At 38.3% G+C, this 12,530-nt stretch overlaps 1 protein-coding gene across 2 annotated transcripts; it reads left to right on the forward strand.

Moving 5' to 3' along the window:
- The first annotated feature begins 412 nt into the window (after window positions 1-412).
- PIGH (phosphatidylinositol glycan anchor biosynthesis class H) lies at window positions 413-5,431 on the forward strand. 2 transcript variants are annotated; one of them, XM_026708610.2, is made up of 4 exons: window positions 413-646; window positions 2,490-2,699; window positions 3,606-3,689; window positions 4,785-5,431. In XM_026708610.2, exons 1-4 carry the CDS (start codon window positions 467-469, stop codon window positions 4,863-4,865), a joined length of 555 nt encoding a protein of 184 aa, XP_026564395.1. In that variant the 5' UTR covers window positions 413-466; the 3' UTR covers window positions 4,866-5,431. The 2 variants fall into 2 exon arrangements, with proteins under 2 accessions (XP_026564395.1, XP_087777814.1); XM_087921688.1 differs by having other exon boundaries at window positions 423-556.
- Window positions 5,432-12,530: the final 7,099 nt, after the last annotated feature.

The following is a 12,530-nucleotide window of genomic DNA, read 5'->3' on the forward strand; positions in this document are numbered from 1 at the left end:
ATCAATTTCTTCAACATCTGTGTGAGGCAATAATTTTTACAAGATTCTTTTTTTGTGGGTCTATGCAAAACACAGGATGCGGGACCAATCGAAATTTAAAAGAAAATCTATCCAAGCCGGATCGTCTCGATTTTTCGGAACTGAGAACCAAGAACAGAACAGCGTTGCCCAAGGAAGAGAAAGACCAGGAGGACCTGATGCATTGGAGATCTTTTGGGTGGGCCGGTGGACTGTCCCTTCCTACGCTCCTGTCCCGGTTGTGTAAAGGGAGGGAGCCGGCGGCCGAAGCAGTCAAGGGAAGCCCCATCCGGCGGCCGGCTCGCCAACCATTCCAGCACAACAGACAGCTCCTAGCCGGGATAGGCGGAGCCTTGCTACCATAGAGCGACAGCGGCTAGAGAGGGAGAGTAGAAAAAGAGGCTCTGCGCATCTGCGAACCGCCTTCACCTCGCTCCCGGGCTCGGACATGGCGGAAGAGCGGGAATACCTATCGGTCTCCGGGGCTTCCATTAAGCTGCGGCCCCTCCACCACAGCGCCTCCTGTCGGGAGCTCCAGGTGCGCTGCCCTCGGCTGCAGTTGGGCTCTCTGACCGCCGTCACGTGCTGCGTGTGGCTCGTGGCTTATGGGCTCTTCGTCGTCAGCCAGGTATAGCTAGCTGTCCGATCGACGCTTTCGAAGCGGGTTCGGAAACCCGAAGTTCGTTCAGACTCTGGGAGTAAAGGGCAATTAATGGCCCGCCATTACGAGGGAACGCCCCCCTCCCCGCCCCAAGAATGCAGCGACCAGGCAGCCCCCACAACCCTCCATTCCGGCCCCTTTCAGATTGCTGGCACCAGCTGGGCTCTTAGGGTCTTGTAGTGTTTCTCTTGAAAAGGCGTGGCCTCCCCCTCCCAGAATTCCGCAGTCAGCATTGGGCCACACATCTTAAAGATGTCAAAGTAGAGAAAGATTGACGGTTACATTGAGTAAGCATTATTGTGGAGCTGGTGGTGAACTGCCTTTATCACCAGGGCACTGCCACTTTATGCTTGTGGTCCTCCTAACCCTTTGTCAGGGTGGCAACTGGGTTTTCTTTGAAGACCCTTTCCCTTCTCATCCAAGAAGCTTCTTCAGCTCTAAAGAAATATCTTCAAAGGAAAACAAGAAAATCCAGTTGCCTCTTGAAAAAGGCACCTTTGGGACAAAGAAGACCTGGATGACTGAGAATCTCTTAAACCTTGTCAGGATATTAACGCAAGGCATTGTCTTCGCCCCATTGTAGTCCACCTGCATAGCAGGTACCACCACCCAACTTCCCTCCAGTTTAGCAATGGGACATGAGGCCATTGTTGTCCTGCTTGGTCCCTGGCCACTGCTTTTCAAGGCTATTTGTCTTTGGGCAGCAAGAAAGTTGGGGCTTTCTCCCTCTACATGCTCTTCAGGATCACTAGAATTCCTCTTCCACCATCAACATTCCTGTCCTGGTTGCACATGATATAGGGTGAAGTCTAGTGGCTCTGGAAGACTCCCTGTTGAACAATGGTTGAACTAAATGTCTCTGGAGATTCTCAGTCATCCAGGTTATGGTTGTCCCAAAGATGTTTTTTCAAGAGGCAACTGGACTTTGAAGACATTTTGCTTTTCATCCAAGAGCTGAAGAAGCTTCTTGGATGAGAAGTGAAACGTCTTCACAGAAAAACAAGAAAATTCAATTGCCTCTTGAAAAAACATCTTTGGTTCCCCAAAGTGAGGAAAGAACAAAACTCTTTTCTACATTTATCTCCTTGTATTTCAAAATGTTTCTTCTAGGGCCACATCACTTTCTGCTTATCTCACCTACCTCAACAATCTCTCTATCTGTAAGGAGATAGTTCACGAACCACCTTTTTGCCAAGAGGGTCTTTAAGCATTAATTCAAATATCTTACAATTTATTTATCGACAGTTTCTTAACTAGACCCGCAATTCAATGTAAAATCCATCATGTCTTGTGAAATTAATATGATTCTCTTTCTAAATGAAGATGCATATGATTTTGGCACTGGTTAAAAAAAATTAAGAGCCTATCAGGACAAAAAACTATTGTAAATAAAAACAGTTCAAAGATGTTTGTGACCTTCTATCTCCATTATATGTAATTATCAGTGTCATGTCTTCACCTCTACTCTTGTATCTCTGTTTTAAAAATAAATATGTTCTTATTTTGCCAGAAATGTATATTTTCAGATTGATGTACCATTTTTATGTCTGATATAAGAACAAGTAATATCTGTTTTATGAAACACAAATATACAACAAATGTACTACTGTGCTTAGGCAACTATTTATTGTGTCTGCATAATTTCAGCTTGTACTCTTAATATAGTGCATGAGCCACTCATATAGATTTAAATGGTAATGATCAGCTCTTCCTTTGAAAGTGTTTTATAGTATTGAAGTATAGTATATAACTATGTAGAATACAAAATGATTTTTGTTTTGTCCATTTGAGAACTTTTTTTCCATTACAGAATAGCATGGTGCTCTCCGCTTCTATATTTATTACATTGATTGGCCTACTTGTATACCTGCACTTTGTGAAAATTGACCAGGAGTCTCTGCTGATAATTGACTCGCTTGGAATACAGATGACCTCATCTTATGCATCAGGGAAAGAGAGCACAACCTTTATAGAGATGAACCAGGTCAAAGATGTGGTAATCAATGAAGCCATTTATATGGTAAGGAGATCCTTTTCCTACACTACGAAGAAATTGTATTAAAAATAACGAGATAGTTCAGAAAGAAAAAAAAAATACTTGAATATTTCATGTTCCTAGTGAGAAGAATCTGAGGAAAAGAAGTTGTGCATGTGCTTGTTCTACATTATAAAATACTGTTTCATTGCTTATTAATTTTGAAATGGGAGAACTCTGAAGGACGCTCCATCTATAGAGCTTCATAGGATTGGGATAGTTCCAGAAATGGCCCAGACATGAGATCAAGTTAAATTCTAGATATAATTGGCAGATATATAGTCCGAGCCTGAGCAATAGACTTGTTTGCTTTTGTCTAAAAAAATAACTGATTGCAAGTTGCTTCCTATTTAAAAACTACCATACCTTTGGAACTGTTTCAACAATCAGAAAAATGAGTGAGAAGGCAATATTCGGAGACCCAGTATCATGCAAAGCCACAATGTTGTAAATAATCTCTTATTTGACATTATGTTGTTTCTTGCAGGAAGTTAAGCTACAATCTGGCAAACCATGTCTTAGTTTAGTATATATTAGTATGTACTAATATATAATATTTATATTGTACAGTACATATTTGAACCCTGCCGTAGTCAATAATGAAAACTTGGGGTGATTCAAGAAATGGGAAGGTGTTTTATTAAAAAACCTGATACTGAAAGAATTCTTTAAAAAAGGAGACTTCTGTGTTGTCGTTAGAAGTTTCTCTATTCATATTTGAATGCTGTTCTAAAGACTCCCACTGACACAAATATTATTTCCATGTATATTTTTCTGACCATAGAACATAGTGTAGATGGCAATCTCTTCTACAGGATTGTTGTTTTAAGAGCAGATTTTATAGCTGGGATAATTTTATTTTTTATGATCTTATCTATACATTACTTTTAGCAAAAAGTTATCTACTACTTGTGCATCCTTCTCCAAGATCCTATTGAACCACATGCTGTTTCTGAAGTAGTGCCACTGTTTCAGGTAAGTATGAAGTGTATTGCTGAGGATGTTAAGACCTATCATACCACGTTTTTCTTGCTGAGATGCCTCTTGGGAGCCATTTGTTTCTTTGCAGTATTTCTTCTTTGGAAAATACATAGAAATAGTAAAAATATTAAAAGTGATTTTAAGTTAGAGAACAGCATTTTTACGTGATCTTTTTCTCGATCCCATGTTAAAGAATATATATCTTTGAAACTTACTGACTTGCCTTTAGATATAGCAGTGATGTGCTCAGCTGAGCATGGACTGACCACTGAACTTTTTAGATAGTTAATTTTGCACAGGTAGGTGGAGTAGTAACCCTTGTCACTCTTTGATGCATTTAAATTCTTGTTTTTCTCAGTTATGTCAACTCTAAAGAATACAATTTACCACCTCACTGAGTCTATTAACACTTCTGTAATCACGTATTGTACTAAATTAACCTGTTTTTCTATGAAACTTCTGGATACTCCACAAAGAGAGTTTCCAAATGGACTTTATTCTGTTAAAAGATCATTTAGAAGTCAAAAATAGCTAGAGAGCAGAGCGTAGAAAATTACTGAGTAGATTAAAAATAATAAGTACATTAATTTGTTTTTAATTGTTACATAACTCAGCAACAGTAAATATTATATATTATCTATTCTTTAGTAATATGTTATAATATTTTTTGTATTGATAAAGATGGAACTCTAGGCTGAATAAGAATAGTTTAGTTGAACGTAATGAATTCAGGCCTCAGTATATCTAAAGTCAGTGGAATTTATACAGTGTTCAGTATGCTAACATTGGAGTTAAACATGAAGTAGGAGCCATTGGCATGGAATCCTGAGCTCTAGGCTGCACTGCTAAATCAATTTCATACAGAGAACTAAAACTCCGTTATGCTTTTGGAGCTTTTCCTAGGAAGGAATTAATCAAGGAAGATTAATTTATTAAAGAACTCCCAGTTTGGGAAAGTTTATAAATGTGTTCAACTGGTTGTTGTGGTTGTCCTATAAAATCCAATAAGTCATTTTTTACAGTGGTTCTGTATCAATTTTTATATGATTTCAGCTGCAAATTCACATTAAATATTATTTTTATTTATAGAGCTCCATGCCACGTCTAGACTGCCTTGTAGACATATACAAAAGTTGCCAAGAAATCCTGGAGCAGAGGAAAAAATCTTGATACCAGCTTTTAATGTGAAACTTTTTATCAAGACAGAAGAACCACAATAATACAATTTTGCCCAAGTTATTAGGTGAAGCTAATAACCATGTTAATCTACCTGGCTATGTTGACAACTAGGTAAGAGTAGATTCAAATCCACCAAGGAACTGTTAGTGCTTTTTTGAGAAAGGATTGAATGTGCAGCTGTGAAGAAATGTTACAGAACAAAATTACTACTCCAGGTTCCACACTTTCTTCAGTCAACTTCATGATGTAAAAAACTCAATGATATTTTTTTCCTGTCAAAAATTAACCCTGTCTAAATGACTGGAAATCTACAAGGAAAGCTCAGCAGAAATAAGATGAAAATAAGGTTTTTCCCCTTCCTAAATAAAATTCCATGGAAGACTAGAATCTGTTTTCTAATAATGTTGAGTTATAGTATATGCTATGTCCAATGGTATTTCTTTTATAGACTTAATTTTGTTCATTAAATATGTATACATATTAGTGGATTGTGATAAATATAAATGTAATTTCTGTAGATTTAATTTGTTAAGTAAAGATCATTTGTATTTATGGAATTCACAAGCAAAGTGATTTTTCCTGACATAAGGATGCACTTTGATTTTACAAAGTGTATTTTTTACAACAAAAGCTGAGAAACAAAGCTATTAAAAGACCCAAAGGTGTTTTTTCAAGAGACAACTGGACTTTCTGCTTTTTTCTTTAAAGATTTTTGCTTCTCGTCCAAGAAGCTTCTTCAGCTGAAGAAGCTTCTTGGGTGAGAAGTGAAACGTCTTCAAAGAAAAACCAGAAAGTCCAATTGCCTCTTGAAAAAGCACCTTTGAGATAACCATGACCCGGATGACTGAGAATCTCCAAAGACATCCTATTAAAAGAATACAGTGAAAGAAAAGATTCTTATTGTGTTGAAAATCTCATTTATCAATATCACTTCCATCTTAATACAGAACACAGTTTTTATGCACAGGACATTAGCATAATTGTAAAACTAATTTTTAATCAGTTATTTCTAATGTCCAGTTAGGGCTGGGTGACATGGTCAGTATTAAACTTTGCTATACTGAAATGAACAATATGTCAGCGTTGCTATACTTTAAAATAAATGAACTGTAAATGTATAATAATTTACATGAGAACCTGTATGAACCAGAAGAGAGCCCCAGCTAATATCTTCCATATTGGAGTCTCCATTTTCTATTTATGAAATGGGGATTTTTAATTAGTTTATAATCATGACAAACACAACTGGAACTAAAGGACTTTCAACCCAATATAAAAATAAATTGTACCATACCATGTTGATAGAATAATATTTCTTATTTTAGGCTGTTGTGTTGCTTTTTATTGAAGATGCACACCAAAGCTTACTTTTGTATATTTGCATAACCACACATCTAATATCTTTGCTTCTTTGGGGAACAGAGTTTTTTTCAAGTTCCTGTGCTTTTATGGGGTATGCTTAAAGATCATGAATATGTTTACCAGATTAAGTAAATTTAGTTGGAACTTTTAACAGATCTATTGTAATAAAAGATACTTTTATTTGACAGGAAATTGATATCCCAATTTCCAAATATTAGTTTCTGATGCAAGAATTAGTTGGTTGGAATTAATATTAACTGGTAAGGAAGGCAGAAAGGAAAAGAAAACCATTTTAAATTTATTTATTTATTAACTGTCCTCTTATCTAAAATAGGATGCATGAAAATAACTATCACAATGTTTTTTTGCAGAAAGCTAATCTCAGTAGCCAAATGACCAAAAACTCAAATTATTTTATTTAGAAGTGATCAGTGCCAATAGTGGGCACATGGAAAATTAATTAAATGGTTATTATAATATTACAAAGAATGTACTTGTGACTGAAAAGAAAATACAATTATACGGTGCAAGCCAAGGGATTATCTGGTTGGTGAATGTCATGCTCTGTCATGTACAATATATCTAGATTTGTTCATAATGTTGCTAAATCCCCAAAGCATTTTATGAAATTCAATTTTTATTTTGACATGTGCATTAAAATACATCAGTGGGAATGATATATTTCAGTGAAAGTGGCTTCTGTATGTTTGTATGTGCATGTTCAAAAATCATACTCAAAAATCTGAGCAATACACAAGCCTACAGTACAATACCAGAGCTAAGATTTAAGCATCTTTTACATCCACTAATCCTGCTTTCCTTAAAACTTATGAAATAAAACATTCCACAAACCTATCTAACTTCTTGTGTTGCTGAGCTGCTCTTATCACTAGTCTTGGGTTTTTACTATCCTTCTCCAAATATTTAGCTTCTCATGGCCTTGACCTATTGTTTCATTTCCTGACGTTGGTCCACAAGATGTGTAATTGATTCATATGTACATCCTTTGCACATAGCTTAAATGAATGTAAAACTGTCAAGGTATCTCCTGTTCAACTGGATATCATGCATATTTATTTGAAGTAAGTAACTCATACCCTCAGGGATACATTGCATTGCAGGCTTAGGTTTCATTCTTGCTTGAACATACTAATTCTCAATTTCTTTTTTACTTACTTGATTGTATTTTGAATAAAAGTATTAGCTCCGTTGGGGATTCAAATCTATTGGATTCAAACCCACTTTAGACTGTGCACAATTAAAAAGAGATTAAAAACAACAATTAACAAAAGACAACAAAAGAAACAAATATTCCCAAGAAGAACTTCAAATTAGCCCAAAGCCTGGGGTGATAAAAATCAGGTCATTCTAAAATAAGGCCAGGGCAGGGAAATGTAGATCTCAGCGGAGGGGATGCTGTTCCAAAGAGCAGGAACTACATAGGGGGCATGATTCCTGGATCTTATATAAGAATATGCTATTTTATTCATGAGTCTTTGAACCTACTGACTGTCGGATCAAACAGGATGGGCAAATGCCATGGAAGATAGACCTTAAATAACTAGACTTGGTGTCACGAGGGCTTTAAAGATGGTAACTTGCACCTTGAATTGCACCCAGAAGCTTATTGGTAACCAGTGCAGTTTCCAAATCAAGTGGTTATGTGGCAAAGCAAAGGTTGTCCATAACTGCCTGTGCTGCCATATTTGGGACAACCTGTAGCTTCCAAGTGGTCTTCAACAACAGTCCTGTATACAACACATACGACTAACAATAGTCTATATGTGAGATGACCAAAGCTTGACTGACTGCCAAAAGTGTCCCCTGTTTCAGAAAAGTTAAAGTCGGCCTGCAAGATGTATCTCTGCAAAAGCTACAGCTGCCACCTGCTCAACAGGAGTTGTAAGTCCACAAAGACTTCCCAGTAGTGCAGCAGCTCCAAGAAGTGTAATCCTATTTAGGATTAAAGACAATCTCAAGATGTGGGCTGTAGTCCTTGGTATGGTTAATGACCACATTGTTGGTGATAAGTTACAACAGTGTTGCATGAGTGGTGATTGTGATCAGTTCTTGAAGTCCCAGCTATCCTTCAACTTCAGCACCTCCATGATCACATGGAGGCGCTTGCTGACCATCTTGCAGCATCACTTGGTTAAGTCAGGATTCAGATAGACAACTGAGTGTTATTGGCATACTGGAGATAACAGTCCAAGTCTTAACAAGTCCCAAGTTTTTCAAGACACTGTCCAGAGATCTAAAAATCTTCTATTGCCTATGCTACTGGCAATGCCTGGCCATGCGTTATATTTCAGCAATAAATAAATTGTGAACAGATGTCCAAAAAAGTACAGTTTATTAAATGATTCCATATAAACTTTATTATTCCATACATTTATGCTGCCATTGTAATCTATAAGCCACCTATTATTGGAGCTGTTCTAGATAATCTACATACTGTATTTTAATAGCAACCTAACAAATGCAGGCAAGTTTGATGACGTGCATACCAGGTAAAGAGTGAGTGGGAGGGGAGGGATGGGGCCAGCCAGTGACGCAATTCACCGGTTCTCCAAACTGGGCAGAATCGTAACAACTGGTTCTATGGAGTTAGTCCGACCAGATAGAATCCCACTCCTGATTTTACCTAATATTTTAGACAGCTTCACATTTATCCTATCAAATATTGCTATCAACAATATATGTATTAGTATTTTCTTCTTCAGATGCTGCAAACTTTGCCTATGCCTTTAACCTCCTCTAATGGAGCTAGCAAGGAAAAATTTTTAGAGTCTCTGTTAAAGTAGAACATACCTATCCAATTGATGATAATGTACTCTCGTTTCCTTCTAATAAGATATTTCAGAAGAGATATATTTCTCTTGCAAGAGAAAGCGAAAGAGAAGAATGTGAGTGGGGAATGTGAGTGTGGCAGAGTTCCATAAAGTAAAACCTATGCATTATGATTTAGTGGCTGTAAGTAATTAACATGTATTTAGAATTGTTTTTAGACTTTATTTTAAACATGTTCAAAGACTGGTCTAATTCCCTGCACAGATATTTTCTCTAAGGGCTACCAGATCTTGGCCACAAAACTCTAGACACCACAAGAGGGCACTCATAAGAAAGAGGAAACTCTTCCACTTTGCTGACAGCTCATGATTCTCCAAATTTTGGAGCTCAGATACAGTTGCCCTGACTTTCCCTGAGCCTCAGTTTCTGATTTGAGTATGCCTAGCTATCATCCCTTTTATCATACATCTGGAAAATCAACAGGCAATTCTGTGTTTTCGGGATTGTGAAGTGGTTAAAAATGGTCTAAACTACAACAGGTGACCTGTAGCTGGAATTAAGATATCCTTTCCTCCTAAAGGTGCCCATTTCCCCTTCTTTTATTAGCCAAATAAAATAAACAGTATTTGCTTTTTCTTTTAGCCTCGCTCCTATCAGTTTGATGGGAAAGGGAAGAGTGGGGAAAGCTCAGTGAAGGGCTAAATTTAGCATTATGATAGCAAAAATGCACTGTACAGACAATCTCAGAAAGTTTGTTAAAAATAATACTACTTGAATAATGAAATTATATAGTTTGCTGGCAGTACATCTGCCATCTAGCTATCATTAGTCTTATTTGTCCTATACCACTGCACCAGGGGTGGGATTCAAACGGTGTTACTACCGGTTCGGTAATTACTTTTACGTTTGTAAAAGTGGAGACGGATGAACTTGGAGACTTGCAAGATTCTGTTAATGTAACCTTTCAATAAACTTAAATCTAGTATTTTTGGGTGTGCGTCCTATCTGGACTTCCTTGCAAGACTGACACAAGGCATCTATGTATATCTGCAGACTAACTATATACTTTAAAGAGCATGGCAAAGTTTGGCTATTGCCTCTCTTAATTTAGTTGTCACCTAGTCTTTAATATTCACAGCTTTTTTCTGAATAATTTTAGCTTCTTCTGCTCTTAGCTGTCTTTGTTAGAAATATAAGACAAATACCCATAAAAGTAGCAGCAGTAAAAGACCTCAATAGCATTGAACTTTTTGCAAGATATCACATGCCGATGAAGTTGTACTTTGCTTTGGGAATTGACACAGAAAACAAGAGAGAAGAGGCTTTTGTGCTTTTTAACTCTTTACATGAAGCTACTTACAAAGAATATGTGTAATAGATTTGTGCAGTGCAATTCTGGTATTCACCTAGTGTCAGATTCCCTCTTAAGTTTTCCTCCCAGAGCTATCCCCCTCTAGCTCTCCTGATTACTTCCCAATGAGGGGTTTTTAAGAGAGAATGAAAAGTAAGGAATGGGCTAGATTTTTACTGTAGTGTGCTCAGCACAGCTTGGCTTTCTCCTGGATCTGCACAGCCAAACATCTGCTGCTTTTTCATTGGAGACAGAACATCTCTCAGGGTCTTCTATCCAGTTCTTTCGCAGAGACTAGGGTTTTGCCAACAGCTGGTGAACCCTACCTTCCTGTATTGGGTCTTTAGTATAGATATCCTGTTTATGGGTCTTCAGTTCCATTCTTCCAGGCAAGCCATCTATGGACCTTTCTTCTCTCTTCCAGACCAGAAATCTTAACTGGTCTGCGCGCGCACACACATACACAATTTCATTTTCTATCCTTTCTCCCCAGCCACTCCATTTTCTCTTTTTTCTCTTCCCTCCTTTCCTCTTCTCTCTCTCTCTCTCTCGGTTTTTTTCCGAGCATGAAAGCTGACATGGAATCCATAAGTATCCAATACAATAGAAATTTCAGAGCACAGAGGTCTTTACATCACCTAATAATTAGCATTATTAACTGGTGTTAGGCAGGGGTGGGATTCAAACTTTTTAACAACTGGTTCTGTGGGCATGGCCAGATGGGCATGACCATGTGACTGAGTGGGCGTGGCTTCTTCCTTTTTTTTGCAGTACCCCACCATTATTTTGGCCTCTTGGGCCTCAGGAAAGCCTCCTGGGAGGTGTTTTTACTCCCAGGAAGCTTCCCCGGGGTCCAGGAAGGCAAAAAACAGAGTGCAGGAGGCACAGCACCCCTTGGACTCCATTTTTTGGCATCCTGGGCCTCAGGGAAGTCTCCTGGGCAAAGCAGTAAGACAGTGAGAGGGATCCCGGAACAGCGAACAGCTGATCATCAGGAGGGAAAAAAGAAGTAACTTAAGGAGTGACTGGGCAGGGGAGAATTCAGTCAGCGATGTTGGGCATGTGCAAGCTGTCACACATTTGTGATAAGGACTGACTGGGCGGGGTGGGACAAGTGGAAATGGGCGGGGCCAGCCAGGGGCATGGTTTGCCAGTTCTCTGAATTGCACAGAATCATAACAACCAGTTCTATAGAACCAGTCTGAACAAGTAGAATCCCACCCCCGGTGTTAGGATTATATATTGTACCTTCTGCCACCACCAACTATAAATCCTCCCCTTTAATGACAAACACAAAAGAGCTGGAAATGAGCTATTTATTTGAATTCAGTGGACTTTTGATAAAGTAAGTCAGGACTTTTAGGCACCATTGGATAGAAAAGTCCACTGTATTCTGATAGTTTTTCAAAAGGGAGTTCTGAAGGGGATATGCTTTGGAGTTTTGGGTGTTAAGAGTTCCTTTCATAAACTCATAAGCCTTAAAGGATCATCTATTGTTTTCTAGAGAATCTTCATTAGTCTAAGTACTGCATTTAATTCAGCAGTGACAGGAATTTTCTGAGCACAAATGATTCCTTTGATGATCCTTGGCAATTTTCTGGAGGCACCTCCAGTATTAGTCTAATTTGTTCCTACTGAGAGAGAGAGCAGACTCCCATAAGCCCATTTAAGAATTGAGGTATTTGTTATTTAGGAAGAATATCCTTGACCTTTTAGGATGTTTTCCTCTACTAGTCTGGCCTTTTCACTTTAAAACTACAGACAAGTAGAGTGAAATCCAGGCTGGATGTGAATTTTTGTATGGCTTCAGAGGATCAGAAAGGATCAAAGGATCAGTAGGTGTTTTGTTCCAAAGATGCAGAAAGCCATGTTCTCTTCTCTAATTCACATCTGCTGTAGCAAATAGCCTCTCTTAACACTGCCTCCAAAAGGCAAAACTGCTTGACATCCTTGCCAGAAAGCCCTGCCTGCTGAACTAGATGCAGAGTTTTTGTTTGAGCTGAGGATAATGATAATCTAATGAAAGATTTTGCCACTTGTCTGATTCTCGAATGTTGATTCTATGTTGGAGGTTCTGAATAACCAGGGAGGGATATGACCAGGGAGATGGTTGCCTTATTTCAGGACAAAAGCAGCAAGGCGTGCGGGGAATG

This window comes from Pseudonaja textilis, chromosome 1, assembly GCF_049901715.1.
Source record: "Pseudonaja textilis isolate UNSWEBS1 chromosome 1, rPseTex1.2, whole genome shotgun sequence".
In the NCBI taxonomy this organism is placed as follows: Eukaryota; Metazoa; Chordata; class Lepidosauria; order Squamata; family Elapidae; genus Pseudonaja; species Pseudonaja textilis.

Coding starts and splice junctions, on each gene's coding strand:
- PIGH (XM_026708610.2), top strand. CDS start 467: ATGGCGGAAGAGCGGGAATACCTATCGGTCTCCGGGGCTTCCATTAAG. Junction 647..2,489: donor GGCTCTTCGTCGTCAGCCAG/GTATAGCTAGCT, acceptor TTTCCATTACAG/AATAGCATGGTGCTCTCCGC. Junction 2,700..3,605: donor TCAATGAAGCCATTTATATG/GTAAGGAGATCC, acceptor CATTACTTTTAG/CAAAAAGTTATCTACTACTT.